The sequence below is a fragment of the Oryza glaberrima genome, chromosome 5 (genome assembly GCF_000147395.1).
Source record: "Oryza glaberrima chromosome 5, OglaRS2, whole genome shotgun sequence".
NCBI lineage: Eukaryota > Viridiplantae > Streptophyta > Magnoliopsida > Poales > Poaceae > Oryza > Oryza glaberrima.
The window spans coordinates 18205713-18224930 of NC_068330.1; the positions used below are offsets into that span (position 1 = coordinate 18205713).

Consider the following 19218-nt stretch of genomic DNA (forward strand, 5'->3'; position numbering starts at 1 on the left):
TGTTTTCTATTTTACCTTAGTTTTAGTCTATCTTTGTCGGTTTGCGCCGTAAACTGTTCGCCGCCGCTGTGAGAGTGCGACACCTCTTTGTAGGTTTGTCCTGAAAACCTTCTGTTTTGCCCACGAGACGGGTAGTTATCCTCATATCAATCTAAATCGGCCTAGAGGCTGATTTTGATCTCTAAATCGGCTCCGCTAGCCGGTTTAGCTGTTTTTCTCAAAAACCCATCTTAATTTGGCCCTTTGGCTAAATCGAAGTGGTTGACGATTCCGTATCACCGCAAGGCGTTTAGGTGTTGCGATCGTGCTTGTCGACTTGTCAAAAAAGTTGCTAACACGATTTCTGACGACTCCGCTGGGGAATCGATCTACTCGGCTTTATTATAGCCGAATATTTTGATCTACTGTTCGCGTTGTGATCTTGCTTGATCACGCTCGGGTGTCGTCGTCGGTTTAGTTTTCTGGCCGAATTGTTTTGATTCGGCGGAATTTGTGATCAATAGCAATAGCAATCGGATTGTTTCTGTACAAGCCGATCTGCTACACACGGTATAAAAAAAATCAGGCTATTAAAGCCGATTTATTACTGCACACGGTCATCCAGAGGTACACGTGTGAATAAGGAGCAAGGCAGTAATACTCGTACACCCTAGCAGTACACGGCTATTTTTAATTAGGGAAAGCAACAGCCGATCTTGATTAAAGATCGGTTAATTGTTTTTGCTACGTGCTCATATCAAGTATACCAAGGAAGTCAAAAGACCGTATACTAATTTATTCGGTCAACGATTTCGGCTATGAGCTATATGGCCGGATTTAATCAAGAAATTTCATCATCAACTATGACGAGCGGGAACGGGTTCAACAATATTACTGCACAATACATTAGGACCGATCAAGGCGTCGTGAAAGGAAATGTCCCGCTACCTCAAGTTGTAGTTTCACCAAAGGTAACCTCCGATTCGCCCAACCCGTCCTTTGCTATTCAAAACGTTAATAATCATTGTGTAGATGCATATGCTATTTCCAGTTTTGCTCCTATACAATATGCTTATAATGCTAGGGGGGTCAATGGGTGATTATACAGCCGATTACACAGGAATCGGCTATATGCAAAACCTAGCTAACGGTATGACCGGTCGTGACACCGGTCTAATCGTATCCTATGCCGGTCAGACCGTGCCCTATTCTATCCAGATCGGACCTCCTTTGGCCGGTCTGACCGCACCACTGACCACCGGTGACCGGGCCATGGGCCGGTCAGACCGGTTCCCTGGGAGTTTCTCCAGGTTTTCATACCACGACTAGCAGTACTGATTTTAATTATTATTTATCACCTGTTAATACTGTTAGTCATGCTATTCCACATATTCCTAATGCCTACAATGATATTAATAGGGTATATCCTCCCGATACTAGGTATGGCCAATATAACAATATTGTGTCGCAACAACCACCTTTTAGGCCACCAAGTTCACCACCAGATCCACCAAGGCCTGAAACTGTGGAGGATTGGTTTAGAAATATTATCAGGGAGAATTTAGCAAAGCTAAGGAATCGCGCTAGAGAGTACCAAAAGCCGTATCCTGATTATTATGACATTTTCCCATATCCTCGTGATTATAAAATTCCTGAATTTACCAAGTTTAGTAGTGAGGATAGTAGGACTACATGCGAGCATGTAGATCAATTCTTAGCGCAATGTGGTTGGGCTAATAGTGATACTTTTAAATTGCGCTTGTTTTCTTTATTTTTGTCCGGTACTGCTTTTACATGGTTTACTTCTTTATCGGCAAATTCTATTCATACTTGGTGTCAATTAGAACAAAATTTCATGATTATTTCCACACTAGTGAGACTGAGCTTAGGTTGTCTGATTTAACATCGGTTAGGCATAAATACAATGAATCTGTTGCTGATTATATTGAAAGGTTTAGAGATGTTAAAAACTGATGTTTCAATTTGAAAATAACTGACAAAGATTTGGCCGACATTGCATATGATGGATTGCTTGATTCTATTAAAGAGAGATTGAATGGCCAAATATTTCTTGATGTTGATCATGTGTTGCATGAAGCTCTGGCTCAGGAAAGCGGAGTGGATGACAATAGCTTAAATGCTAATTTAGATGATAGTGCAATATCATGTATAGCCGAACCAAGCGATGGTTCGGATTGTGGTAATAATTTGTGCAATGATGCCGTAACGAGTATAGCCGAACCAAATGTTGATTCGGATTGTCTTACTAGTTTGGATGATAACGCAATAACCAATATAGCCGAACCAAGTGTTGGTTCGGATTGTGTTACTAGTTTAGACAATGATGGAATAGTCGAACCAAGTAATGGTTCGGATTGTGTTGCTAGCTTAGAGAATAGCATCATTGAAAATATAGCCGAACTAAATGACGGTTCGGATTGTATCACAAGCGAAAGTGAAATAGCATTGTCACCTAAGACCGAATCACAAATCGGTCATGTGGATGTTGGAAAAGATAATGAAAATGTCTTGTGGGATAGTAGTGAGATAGAATCTAAAATAGTTATGCATACATATCAAAGGCCGTATCCTGAACACGTAGATTCGGTCCCGTACCCGCAAGGATTTGAGGAGCCCAACTTCACGAAATTCACAGGTGAGGATGCTAGAACAACAATGGAGCATATCGGCCAATTTATTGATCAATGTGGTAAGGCCGGTAGCGATGATTTGCTTAAGTTGAAGTTGTTTCCCCTTTCTTTGTCAAACTTTGCATCTACATGGTATAGTTTGCTTGCTCCTAGTTCAATTTCTACATGGTCACAAATGGAGCATGAGTTTCATGATTATTTCAAAGATGCAAGCTTGATGGAGCAAAGACCGATTGATACTTCATCGGTCACTTGTGAAACTATTTCGGTTACATCTATGCCTAAGACCGAAATTGTTAGTGATCCTCTCCCTACTAGTTCTATTGATGTTGACAAAAAGAAAGGGAAAAGTGTTATTATTGGGGATCATCGGCCCAAGAATATGATCAAAAATGCGAAGGCCGAAGATCATAAAGTTGCAAAGGATGGGTCATCTAATTCCCAAAAGACCAAAAAGCCGAAGCTCACTTTTGAGATGCTTATGGCTAAGTACAAGAAAGGTTTAGCCGGTCAACGATTTGATAATCAAACTAGTGATTCAAAAAGACCAAGAACATCTCGTAGAAAAAGATTTGGTCAAACACCAAAGCAATCGGAGCCATCAACTATACCAACTCCATACAAACCTCCGGTTGTGATGCCATGGTATCCATATCCAATGTCACCGTTTGGTTATCCTTTATGTATTACGTACCGTGGATGCATCAACCACCTATGCCGCATTATCAGGAGTGGAAGGAATCACCTAGGACAGTGCCAAATCATTCATCTAACTCAAGACAAGACCGTTTCCCACAAAAGAATCAGTCTGGTAGATCAAAGGTGAAAAATGTGAAGAAGGTGTGGGTGAGGAAAGAAGCCAAAGCTCCGGAGGTCGTTGTTATCAAGGAGGAGTTTCAAGATATTCATGTACTTACTGGAGATGCGGCGAAAACTATACAAGCGGAGAAGACTGAAGCCGACGCCGTTGCTGTCGACATCGGTGGTCTGACCGAGCCAGCTGGCCGGTCTAACCGCCAGACTACGGCCGGTCTGACAGGTCCTTCTAGCCGGTCTGACCGACGGCTTGTGGCCGGTCTGACCGGGCCCAGAGGCCGGTCTGACTGGGGGGCATTGGAGAAGAGTGGGAAAATTGAGAGCAACATAGGAGCTTCCACTTCGACCAAAAATATTAAGAATCATTGTTTAGCTCATGGAAAACAACCACAGCCGAAGTGGATAAATTCTGGCTTATCTCGCTCTCAAAAGAGGAGGCTACAACGTCTTCAAGCCATAAGTCAAAAAGAAAAGGAGGCCAAAGATGTAGAGAATAAAACATGTAATAATTTAGAGCCTCGAACAGCACCTAGGCAAGTGTGGAGATCCAAAGAGGTAAAAGTTAAGAGACCGGTGATTTCCCATAGTAGAGATAAATCCAATTTGATGATAGACGAATCATCGGTCATTAGAGATAAGTCTCCTTCACATGATGCTGTGGATGTTGGTGCGGTGTTCGTCTTGCCTTCGAAATCGTGCAGTCGAGAAAGCCGATTTTGCTTGGGGGGCAAGACATAAATATGCTCATGAAGAAATCAAGAGAGATGAACGGCGATGGATACAACATCACATCTTTGAGCCGCCGTTTGTTGGATGCTAAGGTAAGGTATGAGTTTATTGTGTTTATCGTTATATGCCTATGCCATGTTAGAACATTGCTTGCTATCTAGCACATGTGTGTTTTTTGCTTATCAAATTAATATTATACATACATGTTGCAAATGCCAGTTCTAAGTAGTGGAATTGGTAGGTTGGCATATAATTTGTTTGAAGTATGATTTGGCTCATGAGTCTTTGATATTTATTTAAAGCCAAATTGTATGTGTTTTTATGGATCACCATATAAGATATAGATTTTATAATTATTGCACCATGAAAGTTTTGCTTATTAGTAATTCGGCTAATGTCAATGGTCAATGTGATGATTTATTCTAGAGTTGTTTTCTTTAGAAGCATTGGCATTGTTAATATTTTGCATACATGCTCAAGCCGATTACTTACATTTGTAGTTTATTGGAATTCATGTGTGTGAGGCATATGACTTTGGTGATTCATTATTGATCATACTTCAATTGGTTAAGTGTTTTGATGCCATGATGATTATTGTTTCAAAAGCCATTTGAATTAGTATTCATCTAGACATGTTAGTTGGATGTTATAGTTTTTCATATGTCTAGAGAGAAGGAATTTTGGTCCAATAATTTGATACACCAAGCATCTAGCTATTATGTAAGGAAAAATTATATACTAAAGGCCGATGCTTGATTTCAAAAGTTTGGACGAAATTGGCAAAGTCATAGACCGGCATTGCACGGCCGGTCTGACCGGTGGTACCGGCGGTCTGACCGGCTATGCATGGCCGGTTTGACCGTGTAGACAGGGCGGTCTGACCGGCATTGCGTGTCCGGTCTGACCGATCTCGGGCAGAGAGCTGGAAAGCATGTTACAATTGAATAAAAGGCCAAATTAATTGTGAATTCGGACATTTGTGCCCATGAGTTAGAAATAGCTTGGAGAATTCCTTTGATTAGATGTTTGAAAGATCCTACACTTAAGGTTGATCGAAAGATTCGGTGGCAAGTGTTCAAATATTATATCGCCAAAAAATAGATGGAGTATTACTTAGATAATGATCAATCTAAAGTTGCTAGGAGAGTAGTACATGAAGGGATTTGTAAAATTCATCAATAGGCCCGTAAGATAAATTGGTTGCTTAGGAGAGTGGGGTTTTATTGGCCGAAAATAATTGATGATTGTTTCAAATGTTATATAGGGAGTGAAGCTTGTTAACGGATCGACAATGTTCAATTAGCGCCTACCGCTGTGTTGAATCCTATCATTAAACTATGGCTGTTCCGAGGTTGGGCTTTGGATTTCATTGGTCAAATTTGTTCTTCGTCATCAAAAGGGCATTGGTTCGTGCTAGTTGCAATGGATTACTTCACTAAGTGGGCCGAAGCCGTGCCGCTTGAGAATATTACTTGTACGGAGGTAATTGACTTTATTTTGAAGCATATTGTTCATAGATTCGGTATTCCTCAAACGTTAAAGGAGCTTCTTTTATGTCCGAAGAAGTGAGAAGTTTTACCGAATCTTATGATATTAAGTTGTTGAGTTCTTCTCTGTACTACGCTCAGGCTAATGGATAAGCCGAGTCAAGTAATAAAACATTGTTGAAATTGTCGTTTTGCCCGTTAAGGTAAATCTTGGCTCTCTTCGGTATTTCAAGCAAGACGACTTGTCAGTTGAAGATTACAAGATCTTGATGGGAAGCAATTTTGAAGATGTCATCGACAAGCGTTTGAAGACTTTGAAGGAGATGAAAACACTTCAAGACGGTGTTTTCAGAGAGCGATTAATAGGAAATACTTGAAGAAATACTTCCCGAGCATTTGGCAAGATGCTTAGGAAATCCTATGGCCGGTAATTGGATTATCGCCCTGAGATAACATGTTCTATGCTTTTAGGTTCACGTATGGTCACCAAAAAGGCGGGGGCATGTGTTTACACCCAAATCTGGCACCTATGGACGAAATAGGGGAAAATTGCCAAAGTTTGGAAAGTATCGGGTTTCCTTCACAGGGCCGGTCAAACCGCAGGTATATGGGCGGTCTGACCGGCTAGTAGGGTCGGTCTGACCGCAGGTATGTGGGCGGTCAGACCGGCAGGGTCCGAGTCCGAGTCTGTTTTCATCGGGTCTCGGGTTTACTTGCTCGGGAAGGCATGTTTCGTGTTTCCTTTGGTTTCTATCCCGAGTTAGGCATGGAGAAGGGCCTGTAGAGGGCAAGACCAACCCCTATTTAAGGGACAAGGCCGGTTCATTATAAAACCCCCGAATACAATTTACTTGAATCGTTCTTTTACTATGTTTTCTATTTTACCTTAGTTTTAGTCCATCTTTGTCGGTTTGCGCCGTAAACCATTCGCCGCCACAGCGAGAGTGCGACACCTCTTTGTAGGTTTGTCCTGAAAACCTTCCGTTTTGCCCACGAGACGGGTAGTTATCCTCATATCAATCTAAATTAGCCTAGAGGCTGATTTTGATCTCTAAATCGGCTCCGCTAGCTGGTTTAGCTGTTTTTCTCAAAAACCCATCTTAATTTGGCCCTTTGGCTAAATCGAGATGGTTGACGACTCCATATCACCGCAAGGCGTTTAGGTGTTGCGATCGTGCTTGTCGACTTGTTAAAAAAGTTGCCAACATCTGCATCCAATTAATTTATGACTTGTAATCTCTCCTGAACTACTCCATTTATTCTAAAATAAACCAACCTCTTACTAGAAAGTGACACATATTCTAGAATAATTAATCTAAATAGTACGAGGTTGATTTATTTTGAGACGAGTAAAAAAAAATTGTAATCCTCTATTAACAGTGAGCTTGCTCGATATAGTTCTACACCTGTGGTTGCACAGCCCACCATAAATCTTCTTTATATTTTTACGGTAGCTGATAGTGATGGCTGCAAATTAGCACTATCGAACACCCCCAGTAGACGCAGGCGGAGGAGGCCGGGTCGCTGCGAGCTCGCCGGTGACGGTTAGCGGCTTACCGTCGGTGAAGTGTGGATTATGGAGCTTGATCGCCGGTGACGCCCGGTCGCCTATCGCATCTTACGCGGCCCGCTAGATAGAAAACCCGACATGCAGTCGCAGACAGCTAAGCAATTAGTCGATGCAGCTGAGTGGTTATATATTGGCAATTTTTCTCTTGTTTACAAGCAAAAGATGCTTTTGTGTAATTGTTTATTATCTGCAATCTGCGAGCGGAGACTTGCTGAGCAGATGCAGTGTCATTGTCGAGTGAATCAAAGCATTTGACAACTATACTTCTTTTGCGTCCATGGCTTCCAGTGGAATGCCTTTTCAATTCGAGTACATCATTTTTCAATCACTTGGTAGCTGTCCGTACCACTTGATTTATTCATGCGGTTATGAGACGATTGAAAGTGGTGGGTGTGGTGGAGTGCAGGTCTCCAACAGAGCTTAAAATATAATGCATGTAATTACATACTCCATATATTTCATATTACAAGTTATTTTATGTTTATTTTAAATTAAGTCTCTTTAAATTTAAATTTGATCAAGTTTTTAAAAAATATCAATATGTCTAACACAAAATAAATGTACTATATACGATACATTTATTAAACTAATTTGGTTTTATAGATGTTATGATTTTCTATAAATTTGATTAAGCTTAATGAGATTAGACTTAGGATAAATTTAAAATGACTTATAATATGAAATGGAGGGAGTAACACCTTTAGTATAAATTCAGTGAGGTGATACATTAATGATTGATAGTCAGTCACTTAGCCCTGTTATTTTGTGATCTGATTTTTTTGGTTTTCATTTGCACATTTTCTAAGATTTTAAAACGGTGTGTTCTGTGAAAATTTTTCATGAAATATTTGTTTCTAAAGCAACCTTTTCAATTTTATAGTAGCTATTTCATTCATTTACACTCTCAAATAGCTATAAGAAAAATCAAATTACCCATCTATTTCAGTTATCTCAATGGGCCTTGTCTCCATCCCTTGAGTATATGATGTTAGTGCTTATATTTCTTAATCGAAAAAGAGCTAGCGAAAAGAACCTTTCTTAATCTTATCATCAAGGTAGGTAATCTGGCCATTTATAAATTCTTTCATCCGGCAAGCAAAGTACAGGCGCCAGTGCAGCACAAATCAGGAAATTCCAGAAGCCTTTGCGCCTCTCCCTTCCCGCACACAGACGGACAGCTCCAACCAACACTTGCACGCTCAATCGCTTCCCCCACCCAAAACCACAGACATGTGGGCCCCACCGTCTCTCTGACCCCACATGTCAGTGACATACCCCACTCCCAGCCCCCACCTGCCGCAAGCAAAGCAAAGCAAGCAAAGCAACCGCCTCCCCTCGTCGCCCCCCCTCTCCCGGCTCGCGCCGTCACGCGACGCGCCGCGCCGCGACGCCGACGCGAGCTCGCGGGGTTACAAAGACAGCTAGCTCGCCTCGCCTCGCCGCGCCGCGCCGCCGCCACCCGCACGCCCGCATAGCGGAGGCCGGGCGGCATTCGGGCCGATTTGGCGAGCTGGGGGAGCCGGCGGATGGGAGATCTGGCGGCGGGGTTGGAGGAGGAGGAGGTGGTGGTGGTGGCGTCGAGATGGTGAGCGCGGCCTCTAGCCGCGCGGGAGGCGGCCACGCTCGACACGCCCCGAGGGGCGGCGCGGGGCCCGGGAGCCCGCGGGTCTCTGCGCAGCGAAGGAGGTGGTGGTGGTGGGCGGCGCCGCTGCCCTCGGCCTCGGGCGCGTCGTCGCTGGAGCGCGTGGCGCTCGCGTTCTTCCTGGCCTCCGTGGCGCTCGTGCTGTCCTGCGCGCTCTACCTCTACGTGTTCCGGTACCTCGGCCGTGGGAGCGCCGTCGCCGGCTTCGTCGGCCGGGACCTCGAGCCGTGCGACGTGTTCGACGGCGCCTGGGTGCCCGACGCCAGGTACCCGCTGTACAACAGCTCGCTGTGCCCGTTCGCGGAGCGCGGGTTCAACTGCCTGGCCAACGGGCGGAGGGACACCGGGTACCTCAAGTGGCGGTGGAAGCCGCGGCGGTGCGACGCGCCGAGGTTCACCGCCCGCGCCGCGCTGGAGCGGCTGCGCGGGAAGCGGGTCGTGTTCGTGGGGGACTCCATGAGCCGCACGCAGTGGGAGTCCTTCATCTGCATGCTCATGGCCGGCGTGGACGACCCCAAGACGGTGTACGAGGTGAACGGGAACGAGATCACCAAGACGATACGGTCCTTGGCGGTGAGGTTCGCGTCGTTCGACCTCACCGTGGAGTTCTTCCGCTCGGTGTTCCTCGTCCAGCAGCGCCCGCCGCCGAGGCACGCCCCGAAGAGGGTCAAGTCGACTCTGCGGCTGGACAGGTTGGATAATATCAGCAGGAAATGGGTGAATTCAGATGTGTTGGTTTTCAACACCGGCCACTGGTGGACTCCGACCAAATTGTTTGAGATGTAAGATCAGTCGCTTCAGTTTGGTAACCTTTTTAGTTCTTTGTTCTCAGCATCATACATTAGCTTTGTCATATGAGTATCTATTATCAGAAACATTTGTTGAGTGATGAATCTTAGGCATGTGCTTCAGTTTGGTCTGATGGGTAGCACAGAACCTTTCATTTTGATAAATACAGTTGGGGAATAGGATGGGATCTGTTCATTTGAATTTATCACTAAATTTGAGTATCTCTATGCCTCTAAGCAAAGAGAACCACAATTGGTGAAGGGAAACTAGATGGCTTCATGTTTCTAGTTCCCTAGTTTTCTAGTTTCTCCATGTTACCTTTACACGTTGATGTTGATTATTCAAACCTAGGCTTCATCCGATTTGTGATGGTACTGTTAAATTGGCAGAGTGAACAGTTGCTAATACAGAATGTATTTGCTGGATGTCATGCATCTCAACCCATATGTTTTCCTTTCCCGTTTTAACATGTAATTTGTTCACTGGTCTCATGACATTGGGAACACACCAATTTTATCGTCTTTCAGTACAATTGTACAAACTACAAAGTCCACTTCAAATTACTTTCTCGTTGTTACAAACGAGCTGAATAGAGTTTGTCATACCTAAATTTCCCTTTATATTTTTCTGTGAGAGTTAAGTGCAATGCAATTGATATTATTAGCATTTCTGGCTTGGTCATGCGCAGGGGTTGTTATTTTCAGTCTGGACGAGCGCTTAAACTAGGAACATCTGTCGAGGCTGCTTTCAGGACGGCATTGGAGACCTGGGCTTCATGGGTTGAAAAAAGAATCGATTTAAACAGAACTCATGTTTTCTTCCGAACATATGAGCCGTCCCACTGGAGGTTTGCTTTCTGAATGCAAACAACTGCTCTTTTCTGTACAACCTGTTTTTCATACCTTTTTATGAGCATAATTTGAAGTGACTTTATAGATGCAATATTATACGTATGCAGTTTAACCATGTCAATTCAAATGAGAATAAATTATTAAGAGTGGGTTAGTAAGTAAATTTGTCAATGTATGGCCAATCTATAAAATGTGAATTCACTAGAAAAACATTCAGTATTTGGCAACTTCACATGTTAAAATGAGCATTTATATCCATAATTCAATGCCCAAGTAAAGTTCACACATAAATTTAAATCATATTAAGCATTAGAACTTTTATTTGGCAATGAGTATAGATGATCGCAGCAATTGATGATTGTGGGCTTATGGCATATCCATTTTGTTATGCTAGTAATCTGGAGTCCTTGTCCATCTGCATCTCATCAGTGATCAATCCAATTTCGAAAGCATTATTTGACCTGCATTCTGATTTAGTTATTCATAATTTGCTTCTTGCACTTTATCACCTTGGATTTGAGAACCATATTCCATTTTTGTTAAAGAGGGGACATGTCTGAACAATTCACTGAAAATTTACATTACCATTTCAGTGAACTGTCAAAACCTTCTCACTGTTTCCAATACGAACTGTGACAATATTATGTCGGGTTCTGGGTCCATCTAGAAACTTCAGCCTCGCTCGGTTGTGCACTTGTGCTAGTTGCTGTGCAGCTACAGTCCCAGCATCAGAAAATCGGCGGCGGCTGTGCTGCTGCAGCTAGCTAAGCCGAGCACCCTCTTCATCTGTTTTCACCTTGTCATTCTACATTGTTAAATTTTGTACTGCAAAATGTCACCATTATCTCTTCAATTCTTAGAACTATGGTATAATCTGAGACGACTATGGTACCTCAAAACTAGCATTTCCTGATTTTCTTTCTACTTATATTATTTCCTCTATACGTAACATTTGACAATATCAATTCTGTCCTTTGTTTCCTCTTCTGTAAGAACTAACTAAAGAATTGTTTCACCTTTACAGTGATACAAATCAAAAGGTATGTGAAGTAACAGAACAGCCTTCATCAGAGGCCAAAGGAAATGATAAGAGTGAATTTGGGACTATACTTGCCGATGTTGTGGCAAACATGAAAGCTCCTGTCACTCTACTAAACGTGACTTTAATGGGAGCATTCCGAAGTGATGCTCATGTTGGCACCTGGAGTTATCCTCCCACTGTACTTGATTGCAGCCATTGGTGTCTCCCTGGAGTTCCTGATGCTTGGAATGAACTGGTATTTTCATACCTTTTAACAAATGGTGAGTTATGATAATGGCTACCTTCATTTCTCTATCCACAAAAAGGCAAAACTATGTACTCCTATTTAAGAAGTATCACTAGATTTGACCAGCTTTTCACATTCCAATTTCACAGGTTGGCGAAAGATGGCTCGGTGACTGCTGACTCTTGACAGTATACTCAATATAATGTTTTTCAGCTTGAGTATTTCGAACTGCAGTTTTGTCTGCTAAAGAACAAGAAAACATGAAACAGTGTATTTTCCTAGGTTGTTTACTGTGCTTCTACATTTTTTTTCCTCTTGTACAAGGTGATGCATTAGATTTTGGATGGTTTCATTTGTCTGTACGTAGTGATAATTCATTCTATACGTTGTAAATTACATGTTTCAACATGTATGTACTATTGTACTAACAATTCACTTCATACGTTGTCATAATATCTGCTCTTTTTCAACAATTAATGAAGCTCGCAAAGCTGGTAATACTTGCAAATGTTTTGTTCTACTACGTTGGTTATTAGAGAAAGTTTAATAGTATAGCCAACTACTAACTCTAATTTATCTATAGCCAATTTAATAGCTCATTCATACAATAGTTGCATACTACACTATTAATACCTGATCCCATCAGTCATACACACACTGCGTTTTGGAGTCCGTGCTACAGCTGGCTACAAATCTTTAGCCCGCTGCTCTTCTCTCCCCTTATTTATCTTTTTAAATTGTAGCTAGCTTATAGCCTGCTACTGTACCTGCTCTTATGTAATGTACGCATCTCAATAATGAACATTTAAAACGTACAGCGTCAATCATGAACATTTAAGACGTACAGCGTACTACACAATTGGTACTAGTTCAAGAGCTCAGGAATGTTTCCTGCACTATCCTAGATTCCTAGTAATTGTTAACTGCGTTGTAGTACAAGAAAAGCTTTACTTCCATTATAACCAACAAAGGACAGCCTCTCTGTGCAGCATCTCTTTCCCGCAGTACTCAGGTTTTTCATCAAGGAATTTACATTTGCCATAACTTATTAGCTAAACCAACCCGAAAGAATTGTTAGCCGTCAACAACGCAGCGAGACACAGCTGCAGCCATGACAGCAATGGAGGGTGTTTTTTTTTCTTTTGTGTGTTGGAAAGGCCTAAGCATGGCAACCTACACAAGCTGTTTCTATGCATGTATAGTGCTATATAGGATGGATTTTTGTGTACTAATAATATCTTGAGCTATCTACAGATCATGAGCTTGATATTGTCGCTGGCACAGGGTTGTTGTTCGTTGGGTTCTTCTCACCCCAATGCAGCAGCATGCTCTCCCAGTAGCAGAACTTCTCGTAGCAGATAGTCAGTCTTGGATCGGTGATATTTCGCCGCCAATGTCCATCTTCCAGGTTTGCCTTCTCAGCCTGCCTCCGTTCCCATTCCAGCCCAGCCTTCAGCTTTGATCTCAGCAAGCAATAGGACTGAAGCTTCTCGGGCATATTGTCATGCACCTTCCACCACCGGGCGTGCGCGACATCGCTTGCAAACTCGCGCATCAGGGGGATGTTCCAGTTGCAGTCATAGTCTCTGAAGCACAGCCATGGCTTCATGCCCAGGTAGTGGAGGACATAGAGGATAGGCGGGTCTGCGCCAAACAGCTCAGTCTTCTTCGCCTTTGCAGAATCGTCGTCCCCCTCCCAGAAATGCTTCAAGAAGTTCATGTGCTTGGGGATGCGGTGCCACCATGTGAATATCTCATTCAGATATCCTTGGTCACCGCCGTTGTACGATGTTATCTCATTGATGTGATCCATTAGTAGCTGGAATGTGCAGTTTGACGGCTCGATGACCATCACACCGGAGTTGAAGAGTGTCGCATTGTTGCCAGTTGCGGTGATCTCTGGCATCGCGAACAGGAAGTCGACGTTCCTCAGGATAAGGAGATCAGCATCTATGAATATGATCTTGTCATAGTCGGTCAGCTGCCACAACCTGAACTTGCTGTAGTTCCACTCATTGTAAGCATCGCGCTCAGCTTTTGGATTCCTGATTCTTTGGATAACCCTCACCTTCCAGCCTGCAGCCTCCAATCCTTTTCGGTGGTGATCACTTATCGTGTCATCGACAAGGATAACCAGATCCCTAGTTGACCCTGCTTGGCGAATGCTTTGAGCTGCTGAGATAGCACCACAGACATATTCACTTGCTGAGTGCAGGATAGTAGCATATGCTTCTCTTCTTCGATCCACTGAGTAGAGTCTTGCTGCAGCAATACAAACAAATGTTAGCTACTGAGTTTCTAATTCAGTTCAGAAAAGACTAAAAGCTGACATTAACATGTGTTTATGGAGACTATAACCACGACAGACTTGCCATTTACAATGTACTATTAGATTCTAAATGTGCAGAAAACAGTTCTAAACATGTTTTAGTTAATGACAGCATTCTAGATTGCCTGACTCTTGGCATGCATATCAATTGATCTAGGTAACCATAAGTGGAATAAGATTGAAAACTCTAGGCCAAAATTTGTTAACTAAAAAGGCAACTAACCTTTTGCTTTGAGCGGAACAGCAAGCTCGCAGGATCCAACTGGAAGCCTGAGCTTTTCTCTTAAAGCCTTTAAGTCAGGGCTATACAACCAAGCATTGCCTTCATGTTTCACAAGGTTCTTGCACGGGAAGAGATTAGGAATAGGGAAGCAGTCAGTAACAAATAGCACATGGACCTTCTGGTTGCCTTTCGAAGAGGCTACAGCCAGTTTTGCTGCTGAGAGCTGCAAATGGAGTCGTGCAACATCTCTTGACCAACCGCCCACCCGGGTGCAGGGAAGTTTCACAGCAATAACATCAAAGTGTGAGCCTTTTCGAACATTAGGATCTGGAAGTGATGGACAAGCCGGTATATCAGTTTCTTCCTCCTCATCAATCCATTCAGGATACAGGGTGTCCCAAGTAATACTGTCTTTGGCATGCTCAAGTCTTACAATGGAAACAGCACTTCCTGGGAGCAACTGTGCCCAAGATCCATACTCAGTGCTGTTAAAATTCAAGAGTCCAACTTTGAGCTTTTGGCTACCAACATTGAGATTTTCCAGTGCCTTATATACATCCTCCCACTGAACATCAACAGATGATACATATCGTGGGTCATAACTTGGTTTGTCCCATATCCAACCAACATCCACATACCTGCAGAGAAAATGAGTTCACATGAGAAAATAATAACAGCATGTAGGTATTTGGCTTTCCTTTTACCCTATATAAGAAAATTCAATGGGACTTCTGAATAAGTTGTGCTCACCGAGAACTTTGTAACTGATGCTCGTAAAAGGTTGGAGTTAGGAGGGTAAGGAACGTCGCAGAAGTGATAGCTAGGAGCAAATATCTCAAAGTTTTGAACTTGCAACCAGAGTTCTTTTCAAGGACAAGAACTCCAAAATTTTCGACATCTTTGTAAATCCTACTTTTGGGGGTCCTCCTCTTAGTTGTGTCATCACTGCAGAAGGTAGAAACATATTCAGTCTCAATATATTTTCAGAAACATTCAGAGTTTCAGACATAAATGGACTACTTTTGCCAAATAAGATTTAGTTAAAAGAAATGTGTCAACTCATTGATAGCCTTAGCCTCCTCTTAGCCTAGAATGCTAGCGAAATAAATGATAAGTTAGCTGCAGATTCCACAATATGTGAATTTCTGAACTCTCTGCGACTACATGAATGCATAATGTCCTTTTTAATCCCTTTCACTTTCATTTAAATCACAATCATATAGACAACAAGTGCACGGTCACTACAAAGCAAAAACCGGTTCTGCATGATAGAGGACCTCTTTGCGGGCACAAATGGAGGATTCTCATAGGAAGAACATATGCTTTAACTAAAAGGTTAGAGGCACAAATGGAAGTTTCAGTGAACCAAATCTTGCATAAAGGTACCCCTAAAAACAGCAGCAAGGATGTAGCAGCTACACTCGTAAAAATAGCACTTTCAGGTACCTACTTTCCCCTAATGATTAGCTCAACAAGGTAGATATGGAATAATTTTTATATACAGGAAGTGCTATTATATCATCCCTTGAGTATGCTATAAAAATACTCAAAGCACTTAATTACAAAAACACAGAGCAATGCCAAATTAAAAGTATCCAAAAGTGCGTTCTTCTATAAAAAAAAGAAAAGGAGAGGAGAAAATGCAGTATATCCGCTAGTTGGATGTGAAAGTGAGATACACTAAAAGATGTTTCCCAATAAAATAAGGAAACCGAAACAACAAAAGCAAAGTCCTCAGCACTAATAAATATTCTTATAAAAAATATCATATGGACATCTATTTCACAACCTTCCTGCTTCACTCATCAGACACTTCTTTGAGGAACAGAAAAATCATCACTACACAATCACAAAGGGTCACTTTGCACCAAACACACTCACATGGCTTCAATCAACTCAAAATTCAAAGTAGGATCAACCCTTCAATACCCGTTGTGACGCACGAATTAGAATTCGCAACCATGACAACCAAAAGCAAACATAATCCTGACAAAGCATAAAAAAAAATCAGGAACCTAACCACTCAACTACTACTAGTATAGCACACAGGCGATGAGATGATCCAAGAACGCTGAGATCACCCGACGGCAACATAAGCCATAGCCTGCATCCCCTACACGTCACACAGTGACAATCCAGCACTAATAGCACAAAGATTTTTTTTTTTTTTGGGGGAAACAAAACCAGTGGCACAAAGTCAGACTTGCATATCCCACAAGAGTCAGTCGCCGACCATGTCATGCCATCATCATCAACAATACCGGGGCACCATTGCATCATCCAAGAGATTCAGCGGTTGGTCCACGAAGAGGTCAAAACGCCAAATCCTGATGAACAACACAATCAACCAAATGCGAAGGCTCCATCGCTTAACAACACAATCGATCGCATTAACCAATGCGAGCGCCACTGTCCGTTGCGTGCGTGTGTTCATCGCAAGATTTTGGATTGAACCGCACCGCACGCACGGGAATTCACCCCCAATTGCCCACCCCCTAATGCAGAGGTTGCTCGCGAAAGGGCTTAAACCACCAACCACTACACTACACCACCAGCAGCAAGTAGTAATTAAAGTGGAGGAGGCGGCGAGCGAAAGAACCAAGACGACGTCGACGTCGACGTCGACATCGTCGCCGTCGCCCACCGTCTCCACCGGCCGGCAAGAAGCGGCGGCGCGAGGAAGAAGAAGAAGAAGAGATTGTGGGGGGATCTTACGACGGCGCTCCGGCCGGCCGGTACCGCGTCTCCAGCGATCCCATCGGTGGTCACGCTTCTTCTCCTCTCCTCTCTCTCTCTCTCTCTCTTCTTTCTCTCTCTGGAGAGGAGAATCACACCGCCGCCGCCGCCGCCGAGGCGCCGCTTCTCATCTGCAATGACAACGACAACAACAACAACAAGAGCAGGGCAATGTCATGTAAAACATGCAGGCCACCGGCACAACGAAGAACACAGATAACCAGATGGAGAGAGAAAAAAAAGGAGAGAGAAAAAGATGAGAAAAAGAAGAAGCGAGCACGGACACCTACACACCATGAACAGGAGAGGGAGAGGCTAGAACGGTGGAGTCAAGAAAAGAAGATGAGGAGGAGAAAAAAAAAAAGAAGAGAAAAGAGGCAGAGTTGGAGACCCAATGCAAACATGAGCCTGACACCACAAAAAAAACCAAGAAAAAAAAAGGAGAAGAACCCCAATAAACAAAACCAATCTACTCTGCCGTTGATCAGAGAACCAGAATCAACACGGACCGAAAAAAGAATAAAGAAAAAGGTGTTGGGGGGGGGGGGGGGGGGGGGCAACAACGAATCAACCAAATACCGGTGCCATCAATGGAACAAGCACTCACAACTCAAGAACCAAGAACACACCACGAAATCACAAGGAAAAAAAGGGGGTCGCCATGGTTACCTGCAGCGAAGGCGAACCTGAATCGGCGAAGCGGAGGAAGAAGAAGAAGAAGAAGATGATGATGATGAAGAAGAAGGCAGGTGAGGTGAGTGACGGCTTGTGCTCCTCTGCCTCTCTCTGTATCTCTCCACAAAGGCTACTCCTATATACTACGAGAGCTCATGAGGAGGAGAAGCTCGTTTATATATTTATAGAATTGCGTGATTGCATCTCACGCGGGGAGGAAGGAGGAGGCAGAAGAGCAAGCGCGAGCGAATGCGCGGCGCACTGAGCCGCGGCGGCAATGGCGATTACTGGGATGGATTTTTCTCTTTCTTCCAATTATGAGATTATACGTACAGTGGTGTACTTCGGGTCAAGGCAAAATCTTTCGAAGGGGGGCCATACGCATCGAGAGAGTGAAGAAAAAAAATTTAACATTTAGTCGGTGCGTGTTCTTATCTCAGAAAAAAAAAAAAAAGCTCGAGTCTTTAACCCGGGAGGACGAAAGCGAGCACTGAAAAACACTTCCTTCCTTGGAAGAAAGTGCAGGGATTTTGCTTAGCGTTGCAGGAATTTAATGTGTTTTTTTAATAAAAAAACATTTTGTTCCCTGCCTATTTTGCTGTGGCGTGTGTTTATTTGGAGTGGAAAAGAATACTCCTAAAATAACTTTATATTTTTCATGTATAACTAAATAATAAGAGGCATTTACAAATTTGCCACCGGTTTTTTTAATATTGCAAGAATGCCACTCGAATGATAGTTCTAGTGGTATTTTTGTAATTTTCTAATGGCAGTTTTGCAATAACGATTTAAAATAGTGGTAAATTTGTAATTGCCCCAAATAATAGTCACGTTGTTTAGCTATATGTAGCTAAAAGTAAGATCTTTTCGAATGGACGTATTACTTTTTGGTAACAGATAAACCAAAATAAATTAGCTTTTACTTTATACTTTTTTTTCAGAAAATACATAGAAGACGTGTTTACATATACATTCTCTAACGTGCCATTTTAAGGAATGTATAAGAGATGGATTACCAGGTATTCAGTAAATATTGTCTAAAAAAAAGGGTATTCAGCAAATACCTACTCCTACCTAAAATGTACGCTCTTGAGATTATACGTAGCAGTATTCAAATCTCGATGGATAAAGCTATGCACCAATTAATCGACTACCAAAGTTGGTTTTTCTTATCTTTTTTTTCATGAATGAATGCAGTAAGTAAAACGAGAAAAAAAAATATTGGGGATATATTCCTAATTGTTGTCCTTTTGGAAAAAAAAAATGTTTTCCTGTTGTTATCCAAATACCTGAGACACCTGTTGTCTGTCAGGCTATCTTTTGACATGAACTTTTTTCTTTCTTTATTTCTTTTTAAACACGTGAGCTTATGTCAGGCTATCATTTTATTTCTAGCTTAGACTAGAGATGTCAAATTTTCCTCTATAGCATGAAGGTTGATAAGCAGCTTGTCTACACACCCCCGCACCAAAA

At 42.6% G+C, this 19218-nt stretch overlaps 2 protein-coding genes across 2 annotated transcripts; one reads left to right on the forward strand and one right to left on the reverse strand.

The window, feature by feature from the left end:
- Nucleotides 1-8360: 8360 nt before the first annotated feature.
- Nucleotides 8361-12259, forward strand: LOC127773195 (protein trichome berefringence-like 7). The gene is made up of 4 exons (XM_052299223.1): nucleotides 8361-9656; nucleotides 10352-10510; nucleotides 11539-11816; nucleotides 11932-12259. Exons 1-4 carry the CDS (start codon nucleotides 8815-8817, stop codon nucleotides 11952-11954), a joined length of 1302 nt encoding a protein of 433 aa, XP_052155183.1. The 5' UTR covers nucleotides 8361-8814; the 3' UTR covers nucleotides 11955-12259.
- Nucleotides 12260-12710: 451 nt separating this feature from the next.
- Nucleotides 12711-18047, reverse strand: LOC127773194 (UDP-glucuronate:xylan alpha-glucuronosyltransferase 1-like). Its single transcript, XM_052299222.1, has 5 exons — nucleotides 17740-18047; nucleotides 17050-17201; nucleotides 15085-15279; nucleotides 14335-14972; nucleotides 12711-14044 (listed from the first exon to the last, which is right to left on the reverse strand). Exons 2-5 carry the CDS (start codon nucleotides 17091-17093, stop codon nucleotides 13038-13040), a joined length of 1884 nt encoding a protein of 627 aa, XP_052155182.1. The 5' UTR covers nucleotides 17094-17201; nucleotides 17740-18047; the 3' UTR covers nucleotides 12711-13037.
- Between the last annotated feature and the right edge of the window lie 1171 nt (nucleotides 18048-19218).

Coding starts and splice junctions, on each gene's coding strand:
- LOC127773195 (XM_052299223.1), top strand. CDS start 8,815: ATGGTGAGCGCGGCCTCTAGCCGCGCGGGAGGCGGCCACGCTCGACAC. Junction 9,657..10,351: donor CCGACCAAATTGTTTGAGAT/GTAAGATCAGTC, acceptor GGTCATGCGCAG/GGGTTGTTATTTTCAGTCTG. Junction 10,511..11,538: donor TATGAGCCGTCCCACTGGAG/GTTTGCTTTCTG, acceptor TCACCTTTACAG/TGATACAAATCAAAAGGTAT.
- LOC127773194 (XM_052299222.1), bottom strand. CDS start 17,093: ATGGGATCGCTGGAGACGCGGTACCGGCCGGCCGGAGCGCCGTC. Junction 14,973..15,084: donor CATCAGTTACAAAGTTCTCG/GTGAGCACAACT, acceptor TTTTCTCTGCAG/GTATGTGGATGTTGGTTGGA. Junction 14,045..14,334: donor TGTTCCGCTCAAAGCAAAAG/GTTAGTTGCCTT, acceptor GTATTGCTGCAG/CAAGACTCTACTCAGTGGAT.